At 30.9% G+C, this 18,800-nt stretch overlaps 1 protein-coding gene across 1 annotated transcript; it reads left to right on the forward strand.

Moving 5' to 3' along the window:
• The first annotated feature begins 4,484 nt into the window (after positions 1–4,484).
• LOC107926905 (probable copper-transporting ATPase HMA5) lies at positions 4,485–10,474 on the forward strand. Its single transcript, XM_041074907.1, has 3 exons — positions 4,485–5,051; positions 7,529–8,929; positions 9,009–10,474. Exons 1-3 carry the CDS (start codon positions 4,761–4,763, stop codon positions 10,281–10,283), a joined length of 2,967 nt encoding a protein of 988 aa, XP_040930841.1. The 5' UTR covers positions 4,485–4,760; the 3' UTR covers positions 10,284–10,474.
• The last annotated feature ends 8,326 nt before the right edge of the window (positions 10,475–18,800 follow it).

Genomic DNA, 18,800 nt, shown 5'->3' on the forward strand with positions numbered 1-18,800 from the left:
TATTGATTAAACTATAAAAACATATAAAATCAATTAATTGTTGGAATCCAGTAATACATTTGAGTTGCTAGATGGCCCAATTAGGTGTCAGATAATTTTTTACGAAAATTACTCTCACCTGAATCTGAAAGTTTTGTCTTGTTTTGAAAAGTCGTAACTCAAACCTTAATTACCTCGCTATGATCACTAATGCAAGACGCAGCTTTTCTACAAAAGTACGAGCAATTAAGACAACAAAAAAAATATATTTTGGGAATTAAAGTTATTAATTTTTCATAAAATAATATTAGGGTCAATGTTGATTTGGTAATTAGAAAAGATCCCATGTGGTTAAGATTTTAATTATTATGAAATCGAATAAAATTTCCCCACTTCCTTGTCACTCCAATTTTCTTTAATTTCGTTCTTTTTTTTTTCTATTCATGGCTTGCCACTACTTTTAGTCTCATTTATTTATTTAAGCTAAACCTACGTAACTGAATATTTTTTTTTTTTCTGATAATGTAAATATTTAGAATTTTAAATAAGGTTTTCAAATAAATATACTTATAAAAATATTTACTAAAAGCAATAAATAAATGATATCTATAAAGATTTAACACCATTAATTTTGTCACTTTCAAGGAAAATTAAAAGATTCGTAAGAGTAAATGCTAAACATTAACTCTTTCTATATAGACGCCATCTTGACAATTCAATCTGCAACTGAGTCCATAAATTTTTTTAATTCCCTGTAAATTGCTTTTTTTGGTGTATGAAAATTTTAATATTTTTACTATACGCTTATGTATAATTTATTAAAGTTGCTGATAAAAATTGTAATTAGTTTACTTTTTCTTTTTGTCATTGTTAATTACTCTATTGTTATTTTTAAAAAATCTAAAAAGAATAATAGTATTTTCAAATTCTTTAAAATCAAATTTTGTGAAAATACATAAAATATAGTAATTAAGTCTAGGGATAAATATCAAATTTATAAATTAATTTTGTTTCAATGTGTAATTCGATACATGAACTTTTATTTGATGTAATTATACATATGAACCTTGTATTGCCATTCATATATATATTCATCACTTATACACATTTAAAGAAATAAATACATACATTTATCTTCATATTGAATAATATAATTGTTTGTATATGTAGTGCTAATTGGATAACGTTGTAAGTAATTTTTTAAAATTGAAGAAATCAAAATTTTGTATATAAAATTATACAAAATCAGAATTCATGTCTAATTTTAATATTTATCCTTTAAATCTAAAATTTAACCACAGTAAAGTGCTGAATTAAAATATGATATAATGTTTTAAATTAATTTACTTATCGTTGTTGTGCTGACTGGAACTGATCTCAGTGAAAACGTAATAGACAAGCAATTTTAATACCTCTGCTGAAATTCATGAACTTGGTTATCATTTTCACTTCGTCACCTTGGATTATTGTACCAAATATTTGATGGATTTATAGTGAGGGTCCAATAATTCCAAAACATAATAAATATATTTGCTTACATTTGTCAAATCTACAAACATCTAATAATTGAGTATTACTTAGTAAGGATGGCGAAGTTGATCTGTAATTAACAAAACTTCAAACCCTACCTATTGGCTTAGTAGCATTCAGCGTTCATTCAAAAATTCATGTTATAGGACCAAATCATAAGAGTTGTCTTATTGTGATGGCTAAATTCATAATAATTTGCTTTTGAATTTATTGTAAATATATTAAACCTGAAATTGATGTCATTCCTTTAGTGTTTTCACCTAAATTGCTTATAATTAAGCTTTTGTTTGAGTAAATTAGATCAATCATTTTTCCATTCATGAATTGCGTGATAAGGATTTAAACTAGTTTATGATAATTTATTATACCTATATATTTATTTATATTTAATCTTATTAATAAACCTCAATAGTATATATCATATTTACACAACAGTAGTCGTGTAGAAATAGGAAAGATATATAATATTATTAAATATATGCTTCAAAGATATGCTATATATTTAGATATTCTTAAAAATAATATTGCATAATAATATCCTAACACCCTTTCAAGTTAGAGCATGCAGATCATAAATGCTCAACTTGCTGAGAAAGTATTCAAATTGTAGTTTACCAAGCGCCTTTGTAAAAATGTCAGCCAACTGAACAGAGGTTGAAACATAAGAAGGTGCAATCAACCCATCTTGGATTACATCCCTAACAAGGTGACAATCCACTTCAATATGTTTAGTTCACTCATGAAATACATGATTCTCTGAATCAATAGTATTGGGAATCCAAGATACAAGCATACAATGAATGATAACCCAATCATCCAATTCGAGCAAGGGGGAACAAGATTTGTAATGATACCATCAAGAAATCCAAATTTGTGTTGAGAAGATAGACTAACGAGAATAACATAAGCTCAATCATTAAAATTGTCAAGTTTTAATCGGATAAGAGTAATAAACTCATCGGCCGATCTTGAAGACCTAAGAAAAAAATGGAGAGTTAGGTTCAATTTTAGGTGGTGGTGGTGGAGAAGTAGAACCGCCGTCAACCATTAAGAACGATAAAAAAATTGTGTTAAATCGAGAAACATGAATATGGCCTGAAGTAATAGACATCCAAAGCACAGAAAACAGATGACAAAATAGGACTAAAAGAGTTTAGTCGACAGAGTAATCAACGACTTAGAATGGATTGAGTATGATACCTCAGCTTGGCCAAAAAAAAAAGGGTGGGCAATAGCCAACCTAGAGGCTAACACTGCCACGTTGCCAGGCAAAATAAAAGATAAGAAGCAAACGGCTTGGAGAAAAAAAAAATAAAAGGAGAACCTAAGCTCTTGATACCATTACAAAAATAGAGTAATCCCTTCTAATCTTATTGATAAACCTCTCAAGAGTATACATAATATTTATACAATAGTAATCATACAAGAATAGGAAATAAATATAATATGTTTCTAAATATATTTGTAAATATATACCTAAAATATATACAATATATTTAGATATTCTTAAAAAATAATATCTTAACAATACTACAGTCAACTAGAAATTAAATAACTTGGTTGAGATATGATTAAAGTGTCCATTCCACTTGTAAAGCAATAAATATAATTATAAAAATATTTTTATTTTTTATATCAAATAAATTTAAAAGAAATGATTTTAGCTTAGAAAATCATTAATATAACAATGTACACACTAAAATTGTGCGCAATTTTATTTCTTTATGTAATTTATATTTCTTTAGGCAATTTTATTTCTCTGTCATTAATTTTACTATTTTAATTAAATTCATGTTTAATTTCCATATAAATATATGTTACATATAAAAAAATTTCATTCATTGATAGTGTATAATCTAATATTTATAAGATGTGAAAGTTTAGAGACAAATCTGAAGGGAACAGGTAGGGGTCTTGACCCCCTAAAATACAAAAAATTTCAATTTACTCTTCTTATAAATGGAGAAACTATAAATTAATATATGAAAAAATTGTACTTTATCCCTTAAAAATAAAAAAATGTTATATCCCTTCAAAAATAATAAAATTATAAATTAATACATAATAAATATATATTTTAATCTATGAAAAAAATTATAATTAAATTCTTACTTTTGTAATTGTGAAACCACAAATCAAATTGATTAAGAGTAAGAAAAGGAAATCAAATTGGCTATGTTGATTATATAACATAGTGACCAATCGATCATGTTTCCTTAAAAGTTCATTAAATTGATTTTTATTTTGTTTTGATGAAATAAGAACAATATTTTATCTTTACAAAACCTGATCAACTTGAACTTTGAGAATGATATTAATTCAACAAATGGTAAATTCAGCAACCACGTAATTAACTATGGTTGAGCAGGGAAAAAAAACACTAAACAACTATTCACCAAAATTTGGGATCTTAAATCAAAGATTCTATTTTTATTTTTATACAGAAAGTCAACTACCTTTGGGAAGGTATCATAACCCAAGATAAGGTTAGTGTATATATATATTTTATATAAACAGCGTAAGTAGCCGAATTTCCGCCTATATTCATTTTAAGCTGGAGTTTCGGCGGTTCAAGCAACTATTTATATATATATATATACATACATGGCTATTTCTTACAGCTGAAGAAAACAGTTGAGGAGTCTCTATGTATTTCACGTAAACTCCCTTTTTTATTTTCTTACCATTTTCCTAGAAAATTCTAAGCATTCCTAACATAAACCAAGAAGTTCTTCCTTTCCATTTTAGATTACAAGATGTTACTTTCTTTTTTGCATTATATGAGCATAAACAACAGGACATTAGTTTCTTTTATACGTTAATTCCCTGGAATTAAGGATTTAGTTTAATTAATACGTATAGTATTTTTGTAATTAAAAAGAAAAGTTACCCCCAAAGATGGCTAAACCTCTTGAACTAGACTTTGACGTATGAGGTTAAGAAACACTATAAGGAAACAAAGTTCTTTTAAAAAGCCTTTGTTAGCTTTCGTTTTTTTCCCTAAATATGGTAGAACATACTTCAAGCATATATTCATGGCCAACTGACCTTATTTGAGGGGACACACGATCTACCCTTCCTCTATAAAATTTTGTTTATATTCATATTGCTTGGTCCCTCCGTTTCAACCTCCACTTGTCTATAGTCAAAATTAAATCATCCACGAATCCCCTTTTTTTTCACCTTTAAACTGATAAAACTACGTAACCCTATTTCTTTTACAGTATAATTAAGGGGCAAGAAGTTTGAAGATGGCGACGAAGTTGTTAGCTTTGGCATGCATAAGGAAGGAGAGTTATGGGGATTTGTCACCAAGGCCTCATTATCCATCGATGCCCAAATACCCGAAAGGGGTTACGGCACAAGAAACGAGCTTGCAGGGATCAGAGGCGAAAGCTATGTTTTCAGTGATGGGGATGACATGTTCAGCCTGCGCTGGCTCCGTCGAGAAGGCTGTTAAGAGGCTTCCGGGAATTAAGGAAGCTGTTGTTGATGTTTTGAACAACAAGGCGCAAGTTATGTTCTACCCAAGTTTTGTTAACGTAAGTTTTTCTTTTTTTTTTAGGGTTCTTCGTTTCTCATTTCTTGAAAAAATTTCGGTTGTTTTTTAGATGAACAGATGGAGAAAAGTTTGATGCTTGTTTTGATCTTCATAAAAATTTCAAAACTTTTAAAGAAATCATGCATGCCATAACTCAAATTTTGTTCTTATCTAAGGAGTAAATGGATTAGATAAATAAATTTTAGGAAAACTACATTTAATGTCATTAAATTATTAATAAGTTTACGTTTTAATCATTTAATTTTAAAAAATTATAAATTAGTCATTGAACTATTTGAAAATTTTCATTTAAATCATTAGACTATTAAAAGTGCTACTGTATGGTATTTTCTGTTCACATCGTCTGCACCAATCAAAGTTCTAATTCCTTTTCTCTTTTATATTTTGTTTTTTTATGAAACAACTTTGAATATCACAAATTTATGAACTAAAATTCAAATAGTTTTCTTCTCCGATCTTTAGCACTAACCGTCAAATCGACTTGAATCTAAATATGTTCTTCTATTCATTCATGAGTACTAACCTATTGTACCGATCATTAATTGAATTGTCGTTTCAAGCTTACTACTTAGACTTTAAAATAAAACTTAACATATTAGTGATTTAAATAAAAATTTTAAATTATTAATATTAATTTTATAAAAACATTCTTCAATTAATTACAGATATTTTTATCATATTTTAAAATTAAATAACTAACACATAAAATTATTAACAATTTAGTAGTTTACCTAAAACTTTAACGGGTCCGTATGTTCAAATTAATGGCAGATTTCTAAAGACATGCTTGAATAGGACAAGAAAAATGTACCTGTTTTTTGTTTGTTTGTGCAGTGAAATGATTTGTTTTCACTAAGCAACAAAAAACAATATTTGGTTCTCTGCTTTTACAAGTTTGACTTTATTGGCTTTATTCCCACTTACCTTTGCTTGCGGAGGATAATGAAGAAACAACTTAAAGTAGACATGACTACGAACCCTTTCGATTTTGACTTCCATTGATGCTTTACCTACAAATCTACAGGTTGCTGCAATTTGTTTTTGTGAATTGGGCCAGCATGGTAGTGAACCATGACACCCCACCTTACGTTTATATACTTAAATTCCTAGTCTGTCCTCTACTACCACCCTTCAAATTTTAAGTCTATTACTCAATTTTGGCTATGTTTAAAAAAATAATAAAATTTTCATAACTAAAAAAAAAATCATAAAGCGAATATGAATTGTGACGTGAGTTGCTATATTTAAAAATTTAATGTTTTAGTTAGTATTTCTGTTTAAAAATAAAAGTTCAACTTGAAAGGTTGACGATTGAATATAAAGAATATTGAGGGTCAAATTTAGATAAAAAAATAAGAGTAAAATTGATAAAAGATATAAACATTAATAACTAAATTAATCATTATGCCAAAAGATTAAAAATCTATTTTTTTTGTTTTTTGTTTATCAATGCATTTAGTGTAACAAACCTAGTGACTAATCCTCTGTGTTCTGTGACCAATCTTTACTTATATTTTATTAGACATATCTTACGTTGATTGGAGTTAAAGAAATATTGAGAATATAAAAGCACCAACAATTAATTTCATCAAATACATTATTATTAAAAATTTATTATTAACTTTGAAAAGTTAGATTACAATATACCATTATGTGAACGAAAAAATCATGTAAAAATATATTTAAAATTATAGATAAAATATTAATCAGATATTGCGAGTTCTAGGTTCATGTCTCACCATGTTTAGGTTTCTTTCTAGGTTAAATTGTTTTTTATATTAGATTTTTATATAAAAATATAAAAAAAGAGTAGCATCTAATTTTTATTATTTTTTAAATGAATATATTTTTAATAATTTTCAATTGAGTTGATGTTGAGTCTGTTACTAACTCTATTAAGAGCTTAAATATAATATTTCAAATTGTTTTTATATGATATTTTTTATATAAAAATATAAGAACTCAAAACAAAAGCAACATTATAATAATATTTCATATATTTTTTAAAAATAATAATATTTTTTAATAAATTTTAATTGAATTGATGATGGATTAATTTGTGTAATTAACCCTGTTACAAGCTTAAATATACTATGTATAGCTATGATATTCAACTTTTAACTGAGGGAAAACTAAGGGAAAAAAATATACTACTACGTCAAGAACTGTGCTTGATGTTGTTTACTGTTGGATGGTAATTTCCAAATGACTAATAGGGTTGGACTGAAAGTTTTGCTACAGCTTTGCTCATTGTTACAGATGCAAAAAGATGTTACTTGATGACGTTAAGTGAATGAAGTAGAGCTTAAAAATGTATCCCACTAATTGTTCTTGCAGTTCAATTAAAACGTGCAGGATTTAGCTCCTAACTTATTAGATGCATGTTGGACCTGAATCTGTTTTGTTCTTTTGTTTTTTTATTGTTGAACAAGGTTTTAAAATATTAAACATTTATAGGAAGAGAGCATCCGTGAGGCCATTGAAGATGCTGGATTTCAAGCTGCATTGATTCAAGACGAGACCGACGATAAATCCGTTCAAGTCTGCCGGATTCGGATCAACGGAATGACATGCACTTCTTGTTCCTCCACTCTTGAAAATGCTTTGCAGGCAGTTCCCGGTGTGCAAAAGGTCCAAGTGGCTTTAGCAACCGAAGAAGCACAGATTCATCATGATCCCAAAATCATAACCTACAATCAACTCATGGAGCAAATAGAAGAGACCGGATTCGGAGCTGTACTTGTTAGTACTGGAGAAGACATGAGCAAGATCAATCTCCGTATCGATGGTGTGAGGACGGTTAACTCGATGAGAATGCTTGAAAATTCCCTTCAAGCACTCCCTGGTGTTCAAGCTGTACAAATATCCCCTGAACTCAAAAAAATTGCAGTCTCATACAAACCAGATATGACAGGACCAAGAAACTTCATCAAAGTAATAGATTCAACAGGTAGTAGCAGGCGTTTTAAGGCCACGATATATCCCGAAGGCGAAGGTGCTGGAAGGGAATCTCATAGAAAGGAAGAAATTAAGCAGTACTTCAGATCCTTTCTATGGAGCTTGATTTTCACTACTCCTGTATTTTTAACCTCCATGATTTTCATGTATATCCCTGGAATTAAACATGGATTGGACACCAAAGTAGTGAATATGTTAACTATAGGTGAAGTCATAAGATGGGTGCTATCAACTCCGGTTCAGTTCATAATAGGGAGACGGTTTTACACCGGTTCTTATAAAGCATTACGCCATGGGTCTGCAAATATGGATGTTTTAATCGCATTGGGGACTAATGCAGCTTACTTTTATTCTGTATACACTGTGATAAGAGCTGCTTCTTCTCCAGATTTTGAAGGTACTGATTTTTTTGAAACAAGTGCAATGCTTATCTCATTCATTTTACTTGGTAAGTATCTTGAGGTTCTAGCTAAAGGAAAAACTTCAGAAGCCATTGCTAAGCTTATGAACCTTGCACCTGAGACAGCAATATTGTTGAGTTTAGATGAAGAAGGGAATGTGATAAGTGAAGAAGAAACCGATAGTCGATTGATACAAAAGAATGATATTATCAAAATCATACCTGGAGCAAAAGTAGCTTCAGATGGGTTTGTTTTGTGGGGACAAAGTCATATAAATGAAAGCATGATAACCGGAGAAGCACGACCGGTGGCAAAAAGGAAAGGCGATACGGTTATCGGAGGTACGGTTAATGAGAATGGAGTATTGCATATTAAAGCAACAAAGGTTGGTTCAGAAAGTGCACTTGCACAGATTGTTCGTCTTGTTGAATCTGCTCAAATGGCCAAAGCTCCTGTACAGAAGTTTGCCGATCGTATTTCCAAATATTTCGTGCCTCTGGTAAGTCAAGAGAGTCCTTTTAGGATTGTTTCCACAAAGTTGGTTTTAAGCTACTTCTTCTTGTTGTTGTCTTCAACAGGTGATCATGCTTTCATTTTCAACGTGGCTTGCATGGTTTTTAGCTGGAAAGCTCCATGGTTACCCTGAATCATGGATACCATCTTCAATGGACAGTTTCGAGCTGGCACTTCAGTTTGGAATCTCAGTGATGGTCATAGCTTGTCCATGTGCCTTGGGGCTTGCAACCCCTACTGCTGTTATGGTCGGTACCGGTGTCGGTGCATCTCTAGGTGTATTAATCAAAGGTGGTCAAGCATTGGAAGGTGCACATAAGGTAAATTGCATTGTATTCGACAAGACAGGAACTCTCACGGTCGGAAAGCCGGTCGTTGTTAACACAAGACTGTTGAAAAACGTGGTGTTACATGAATTCTACGAGCTTGTTGCTGCAACTGAGGCAAACAGTGAGCATCCCTTAGCCAAAGCCATTATCGAGTATGCCAAGAAGTTCAGAGAAGATGAAGAGAACCCTGCATGGCCAGAAGCACGTGACTTCGTCTCTATAACAGGACATGGAGTGAAAGCCATTGTTAGGAACAAGGAGGTAATTGTGGGAAACAAGAGCTTAATGTTGGAAAACAATATTGTTATTCCAGTTGATGCTCAAGACATGTTAACCGAAACCGAATCGATGGCTCAAACCGGCATTTTAGTATCGATAGACGGTGAAGTAACGGGAGTTCTCGCCATATCCGATCCAGTGAAACCAGGTGCACAAGAAGTTATTTCCATCCTCAAGTCAATGAATGTAAGAAGCATCATGGTGACTGGTGATAATTGGGGAACTGCAAGTTCCATTGCTAGTCAAATTGGCATTGAAACTGTTGTTGCAGAAGCTAAACCTGAACAAAAAGCAGAGAAAGTAAAAGAGTTACAAGCGGAAGGTTATGCTGTGGCAATGGTAGGGGATGGCATCAATGATTCGCCGGCACTTGTAGCCGCCGATGTCGGTATGGCAATCGGTGCAGGAACAGATATTGCAATAGAAGCAGCTGATATAGTTCTGATGAAGAGTAATTTAGAGGATGTGATCACAGCCATACACCTTTCCAGGAAAACATTTTCTCGTATTCGCCTCAACTATATTTGGGCATTGGGGTATAATATACTTGGGATTCCAATAGCTGCAGGGGCTCTATTTCCATCAACTGGATTTCGTTTACCTCCATGGATTGCTGGAGCAGCCATGGCTGCTTCCTCTGTTAGTGTTGTTTGCTGCTCACTCTTGTTAAAGAATTACGAGAGACCCAAGAAGCTAGAAAACCTTGAGATTGGTGGAATACAGATTGAATAATAGATGATGGGCGTTCTATATATCCACTTATATATCTATGCAGGTTTGTTATATGTGTATATGTATAGGTTAGGGATGTGAAATTTGGCAGACTAAATAATAAACGTATCATGCAAATACTGGTTTCACTAGGCTGCCAATTTATGTACATATATTTGGCGTTATGATTTTCAGGATATAACTGTAGTTTCAAAATTAGGCGATCTTTGCATCATTGCATGATGAAAGGTTTTTTTTTTCTTCTATAATACTAATTTTATAAATTAGTAAAATATATTTAAATTATTAAAGTAGTAATAAAAATATATAAATAAATTAATGCATGAAGTTTATTAAGTTGCATTCTATTAGTGTTTGAGTTGATAATTTATCAGTAAAAGTACAATGGAATCCATTGAATTTAGGATGGACTACATTTTGGACTCTTTATTGAAAAATAAGTAAATTAATCCTTATGCATTTAGAAACGCGCAAATTAACCTTTCCATTAAATTTTAGCTGTTAAATAATTATGTGAAACGTTAAACCCATGCTCAAAATTAAGTTTTTATAGGTTGTATAAAAATTGTCACCCAATTGTGACTTTCATTATATTTTGGTGACCCAACTATTAATTTCGATTTAGTCACTAAACTTTTCGAATTAAATATCTTAGTCACTCTAAGCTTTTGTGATTTTTTTATTGGTCTAATAACAAATTTAGCCCACTAATATTTACACATCTATCATTTTGATCCTAAATATAAAATATTCAACAAATTTAGCCATCAATGTTTACAAAATTTGTCATTTTAGTTCTAATTTAAAAAAAAATCAATGAATTTGGCCCTCAATATTATAAAATTTGTCAATTTAATCCTAACTGTGAAAATTAATATTTATAAGATGGGAAAGTCAAGAGACGAATATGAGGAAGCAGGCAGGGGCCTTGACCCCCTAAATTTTTTTTTCAATTTAGTATTCTTATAAATAAAGAAACTATAAATTAATATATAATGAACTTACATTTTGACCCATTCAAATGAATTTTTTTAATTCAATTCTCTTATAAATAAAGAAAATAATAAGATTGTACTTTAACCCCTCAAAATAAAAATGTTTAGTCCCTTCAAAATGATCAAATTATAAATTAATATATAATAAATTTATATTTTAATCTATAAAATGTTATGGTTCAATTCCGACTCTGTAAATTTGTCATCGCTGAACCGTAAATCAAATTGATTCACCAAGATAGAGTAGGAAAAGGAAATCAATTTGGCTATGTCGATTACATCGTAGTGACCAATCAATCATCTTTCCTTAAAAGTTTATTAAATTGATTTTTATTTTATTTTGATGAAATAAGCACAATATTCTAGGTTTGCAAAGCCTTAGACTTTTGAGAATGATATTAATAGAACAAATGGTAAATTCAGCAATTGGTTGAGCAGTAAACTAAATAGTTATTCACTTAGATATCTTAAGTTGGGATCTTAAATCAAAGATATTATTTTTATTTTTATCTTTAATTTTATACAAAAAGTTAACCACGTTAGGGAATGTAACGCCCCAATTTTCGGGAATCCTGTGAATGTTGGCATAGGTTTAATTATGTTAATGGGCCTCTAGAAAGCCCAAGCTTAAGATAGAACCCAGTAATTTTAGTTAATTTTTGTTCCATAAGAAAAAGGAGGTGAAATTATGAAATAGAACCTATGTGAAAATGTTTGAAAATGCTATAGGCTAAATTGAAGTGGCCAAATAAATAGGAGTGCAAAATAGGAGGATTTGCATGACAAACCTCCTATTTTACATGAAGTGGCCAGCCATCATGTTGTTGTAGACAAAATGTGCACTTGATATCCATAATTTATGGTACAAATTGATACAAATTGATAATAGGTTAGGTAAATGTTCCATGATAATAGGTTAGGTAAATGTTTCATGATAATGGGTTAGGTAAATGTTTCATGATAAGAATTTCATGTCTTTTGTATTAAAGAATTAAATGGATGAAATATGAAGTTTTATTAAAAGAAAAAGAGGTGAAAAGAACAAAGTTTTGTCCATCCTTGTTCATCATAGCTGAAAGTTAGAGAAGAGAAAGGAGAGGAGAAAGCTCTTGAGTATTCGGTCATTAGGAGGAGAAAAATTGAAGGTAAGTTCTTGGTACCTTACTTCTATTTTGAGGTTCATGAGTTCTTCTTGATTTTACCTTAACTCTTGAAGTATATTTTGATTTTTAGTTGTGTTGTGAGCATTTGGTCATGAATTAAAATGAAGGAAATGGTTGTTGTTTCATGTTCTTTTGATGAAAAATGGAAGATATGTGAAGTTGAGCCAAACAAATGAGCATGCATGTGCCTTAGATGCTAAAGGGAAAAATCGGCTAACATGTTGTGCTTTAAAATGATGAAATGGAGATTATGCTTAAGTAAAAATCATAGATATGTGATGGTTGATTGGTGATATACATGTTTAAATAACATGCATGCAAGATAGGTGTATGAAAGAGTGATTTGGTAATAAATCTGCTTGGGACAACAGCAGTAACGTGACTTTGGAAAATCACCATAAATTGTGGGAGATGAATTAGAAGCTGAATAAATTATGTAATTAAAGCTTATTGAGTCTAGTTTCTAATGAAATAAACAAGAACATATTTTGAATTCTGTACAATGAGAAATTTGATTCGTAATGAAGAGTGGTCAGATTAGTCAAACAGTGAAACATGGGAAACTTTGAGAAAAATCTGGTATTGATTGGCTAAACCAAAAATTCTGAAAATTTTATGGATAGAAGATATATGAGTCTATTTTCAGGAAAAATTAACGGAACTTGATTTGGAGTTTCGTAGCTCCAGTTATAAATAATTTAGTGACTGTTGCTCAGGAAGACAGCTTGCAGTGAAATTATGATTATGCGGTAAACATTGACAAAAATTTGTTAATGAGTTGCTTATTGATTTCTTATAAACTTACTATGATCTGTAGGTGTGGTTGGCCGAATATTGTAAGGGGTTAATACGTAGTTTGTATTTGAATAGTTAGATTAACGTGTTAGTAATCCAATTGTAGGCGGTTCGTGTGTGGATTTCGTCAGCATATCGTCACAAACAGGTGTGTAGCTAACACCCTCTTTCTTAGTCTGGATCGGCAAAAGTCGAAAAGCCGAAATGCCGAAAATCGGTATTTTGTAGATTTGCGAGTGTGCGAATGCTCGTGAGGTAAATCGATTAATGTTTTTGGTAAACTGCAAAATTTGGATTGCAAAGTGCATGATTTCTGTGCCCTTGATATTTTTGGGCTTAATGGGCCAAAATTGGAATAATGGGCCAACGAGCCCAATTCGGTAAGAACCCTCGGTACGTGATTCTGTAGTACGTGAAAGGTAGGAATATGCATGAAAAACCCTAAAATAGATAAATTACTGAAATACCTTTAAAAGTAAAAAATTTACAATTTTATCCCTAGAAGATAAATTATCGAAATACCCCTAGGGTTAAATTGACTTAAATGCATGTTTGACTGTTGTTATTTACTGCATGCCATGTTGTTATTATCTGATGCATGGGACCGGGATATTGACGGAGGAAGTACTGAAAGTGGCTTGTCCACGTACTGGAAGCTTTGCCTTAATTTACTGTTAACTGAGCAGCAATGCTGCAACTGTGGAGTGTTGGGCTGGGTGGGTTGAGCTATTCCCCACATGGAGTGTATGGCTGGTACGGGTGGAGTGTAGTGGTTGGTGGGTTGAGTAGTCTCCCCAAATGGGCTTGCATATGTTATTGATGTTGCATGTATTTTGAAATGGGCCTATGGGCCATACTGTTATCTGAATAAGGGGCTAAGGCCCAGTTTATTGTAATCTGAAAAGGGCTCTGGCCCAGTACCACTGTTACCTGAATGGGCTTAGGCCCAATAGGCTTGAGCTGACTTGGGCTTTGAATGGGTTTTCCTTATACACTGAGTTTCCCCAAACTCACCCCTTTTATTTTCATCTACGCAAGAAATCCCCAACCATAGTGGGCTTGGAGCTGTGAGGGAATTCGGAGTGGTCACCCGTTCTGAAAGTTTGATTTTCTTCTGGTGAACTGGACATCTTTTTATTTACGTTTGAAGTTTTGGGTTTTTAAATGTAATAAGGCCGCTTAATTATTTTTAATGGTTTTAATATGTATTACTAAGATAGGTATTACTTATTTTAACTGTTGAAATTGGATAGCTTTAGGGCGCGTTTTCAAAAACAACAGTTGATTTCAAAATAACACGACAACAAGCAAAGCTTTCGCAATGAAAGTATTTTCCAAAATTAATCACTTTTCCTAAAAATGACTTAATCAAATCGGTTTCCTAGAAATATCCATGACGTTAAGGTGTGGCAATGGCAGTATGCATGTCTAGGATTGGATCCGAAGGGAGCTTGGTACTTAAGCAGTCCGATGGACTCACCACCTCTTTTTCGGTTTCCTACCTGGTGCACAACTTCCATTCACTTTAACCTATAATGAAATTATCTTTTAAAACACTAAGTAGGTTTTTCTGGATCAACAATATAAAATGTTTTTAACGCTTCGATGTGGCATGTTGGATCCAGCCATAACGTCTGGGCCGGGTTTGGGGTGTTACAGGGAAAGTATCATAACACAAGAAATGTGTTTTCATTTAAAAAAATATTTTAGTTTAAAAATTTACCATATATTCGTGTTAATTTGTTTTATTATTTGTATTTCCTATTATTGATTTAATTTAATTATAAATATAATTTTAATTAATTATAGTTTTATAATTTTAGTATATATCTACGCATATTCCAATATATGTACATTTAGAGAGTATATTATTTAAGTTAAATATCACACAAAAATATTGATGTAAAAATAGAGTACACTTATATATGCATAATCTTGTAATCATATAAAAAAATTTGATGGTTTGGATGAAATTACCTGGATTGCCGGAAGGCATGTATGCAAAAAACTTGCTCAAGGTCATTGGAAATGTGATTGGTCCCATTGCAATAATTGACCAGAATAGCAATAACAATTCCAGGGGGCAGTTCGCAAGCCTCGCAGTTTTTATAGATTTGGGAAAACCTTTGGTCTCACGAATTGATGCGAAAATACAGAGGGTGGTGTATGAATCATTACCTGAAGTTTACTTCGATTGTGGGAGATTTGGACACAACGGTGATATGTGCCCTTTCAGACCTGGGAAAGGGGATAATACTGAAGGGAAAGTGAAGGGTTCTACTGGTAAGGAAACGTCAACTCAGGAACAGTTGGAGGAAGAGAGATTTGACCCGTGGATGTTAGTTGAACAGCGGCAACGACGAAGCTCTAGACCGACGGCAAACTCAAAGGATGGCAGTGTCAAACCGACGACTGGAGGGTCCCGATTTGGTGTTCTTAGCGATAATTACGGAAGTATAGATGGTAGTGAATCGATGAGATTCAATGAATTTGAGGAAATTAGGATTTTGAGATAAAAATATGAAAAAAAAAAATCTGTAACACCCATAACCTATGTTCATCGTTAGAATAGAGTTTCAAAATATCAGCGATCAAACAGACATAATTTTCAAACATTTGTATCATATAATATTCAAGTTAGAAACTAATCAAATTCATACCTAATTTAATCCATTTTAGCTAGTTTTTAAACACTTAAACATCAATTTAACATGCCATAATAAAACTTCAAACATAAACACATATTCACATGTATATATCAAACCATTATTAAATTTATAACCTCATTTACAATCAAACCACAAAATAACTATTATTTAGACACTATTTTTGAATTTAAAAGTGGGAATCGACTTTGATTTTGAAAATGAAAACGAACATAAAAGTCACCACCAATATTTTTGTTTAGGTGTGATCAGATCACCAAGAATTTTGGTCATTTTAATAAAACATTTCGATTTACTAAAACAACGATTTTGGTCTACGAAATTTGAGAAAACGAGTTCGAAAGTCGATTACGTACGAGAAAAGATTAGCACCCTTGTAACGCTCAAAATTAGTACCTAATTAATTAAGTGTTATCCTTATGTCAAGATTTTAGAAAAAAATTTGAAATACGATTCCCTTTTAAAACATTTGTATGATTCAAGTTGATCGTCAAAATTCTCTCGTTTTAAAGGTATGCAACATCATATCAAGCACGATTGGACACAATCCTTTATACCTTCAAAAATACGATTGATTTTTAACTTTCAAAAGCTCGTACGTCAAAAATTATAAAAGAATATTCAAATATTTAGTCTGACGAAAAATCATACCCAACACGATAGGACATGATTCCCTAAATTTCCAAACATTGAATACTGCCTTATTTTAAAATCTTTGGGTAAAGAAAATCAGAAATTAACTCAAAATCCATTTATTTGTTTTAAAATAAGATGGTATAATTAAAGGGTTACAAAGGAACATTTGTATGAAGAAGGATTAATAAACATGAGATAATACACACACATAAAGTGCAATAAATCACAATCAATAAATCCAACAATTAAATACAACTATTCTAATAAAAATGTGACCAAATTTTTAAGCATGGATGGAAAACAATAAATAAAACAATGAATAAATAATATACAACAACAATAAATATGAAACAATATAAAACAAACAACAAAGCATGTACAAAACAAAATGAAAATTAAAAGTCAATGTGGGGTGAGACAATTTAAAATAGTGATGAACGAATGACCACATAATATACATGATATATTAATGGATGATTTGATGAATTTGAAATAATTTGGGTAAAAAAAAAAACTAGGGATATATATAATCATTGAAATACATATTATATAATGAAGATTTTTAAATTGAATAGTATACGAAGTGTTAAAAAACATTTGTTAAAATACATACAACAAAGGAAAATTCAAATAATATATAAAATATGAAAGGATAGCAAAAATGCATAATAAAATATATTAGGAAATACACATAATAAGTTTACAAAACATATATCTACATAAGTAAATTTAGAAGTAATTATTTGTAAAAACAATATGGAATTAATAATGCATATAAAATTAACTTTTCCATAAATTATATATATAAGAAATTTTAAAAAATATAATCATATATACAAAAGAAAAAAAAACTATATTTACAAAATACATAAATTTAGTGATGTATATGGATCAAACATATGTTCCAATAATATATATATACACAGAGAATTTTGAAACAAATTTTATATGACATAATTTTACATACAACCAATTAATTTAGATTAATGATACATATAAATAATACAAACATAAATATAATAATATATGGAGGTATATGATATAAATAAAATATAATTTTAAATATGGTTAAAAAAAATTATACACGTAAATAAACTTAAAGGACAGTATACATACATCGAAAATTTTTACATATAATGATGTGAAATAAATAACACGGGAGTAAAAAATAATTTAATATGAATTATATATCATAATATGAAGTTTAATACCATGTAAACCTTCAAACATAAAAATGTACATATAAAAGATTTTTACATTCATGAATCGTAAAGTTAAACAAATTAAAACATACATACATATATATATACACTAATGAAAGTGCTTAAACAATGCAAGGTTAATGAAATAATCCATGATAATATGTCCAAAGATATATAACAAATGAGTTTCTTTGAAAAAAAAATAAAAAATAATATAAAGAATAAAAACTTGAGCTAAAAAACTCAATTGAAGCAAAAATAAAATTAAACGGATAATTTGCAAATAAATAACAACTGTTAAACAACCTGAAGGACTAAATAGGGATTAAAAAAAAATAAACCATCTAATGTGGACTAAATTGAGTATACGCGCAAATTCTAGAAATAATTTAAAAGAATCAAAGAAAATATAAATAGGGCCTAAATAGATGGCGGCACAAATGGGGAGGACTAAACGCAAAAATTCCCCTTTTAAAGTGAGAATGCGTGGATCAAGCCAACGCATTGATTTCCCTCCCCCCTCTTTTAATGGTGCCTTTTGAATTTTCATTAAAACCTTTATCATTATTATTATTTTTTATTATTATTTTTTTTTTACCTTACAAATCCCTTTTCTAAACAAACCCCAAAAGTCTCAACCCCCTCTGTTACGGTTTCACCCAAACATGACGCCGGACCACCACCATATCTGGTTGCTGACGGTGCGAAAAAATGGCCTAAGACCATGACCACGAAGCCCTGGTAAGTGAGCTCCCTTTCTTTGTTCTCATACATCAATAAAAAAGATAAAAAAAGAAGATGAAAACAACTTGAAATCCTGTTTTGCTTTAGAAAATAAAAGGGAGAGTTTTATCACACAAGAAAGCAAAGGGCCTCAACCCCATTTTGGGTCCGAATCCAAAGACGGGGGAAATCTCCGATGACACGGCCACGAGGTAAGTAGGGGTGTTCATTCGGTTAACCGACCCGAAATTACTATAACCGAATTAACCGACCTTCTAAAAATTTTAACCGTTAACCAAACCGATTTTTTTTAAAAAAAATTTAACCGAACCGAAAT

Source organism: Gossypium hirsutum, chromosome A08, assembly GCF_007990345.1.
Source record: "Gossypium hirsutum isolate 1008001.06 chromosome A08, Gossypium_hirsutum_v2.1, whole genome shotgun sequence".
Classification (NCBI taxonomy): domain Eukaryota; kingdom Viridiplantae; phylum Streptophyta; class Magnoliopsida; order Malvales; family Malvaceae; genus Gossypium; species Gossypium hirsutum.

Bases quoted from the DNA above. Each gene is read 5' to 3' on its own strand.
- LOC107926905 (XM_041074907.1), top strand. From the start codon at position 4,761: ATGGCGACGAAGTTGTTAGCTTTGGCATGCATAAGGAAGGAGAGTTAT. The intron at 5,052-7,528 runs GTAAGTTTTTCT...AAACATTTATAG, and splicing joins TCTACCCAAGTTTTGTTAAC to GAAGAGAGCATCCGTGAGGC. The intron at 8,930-9,008 runs GTAAGTCAAGAG...TGTCTTCAACAG, and splicing joins CCAAATATTTCGTGCCTCTG to GTGATCATGCTTTCATTTTC.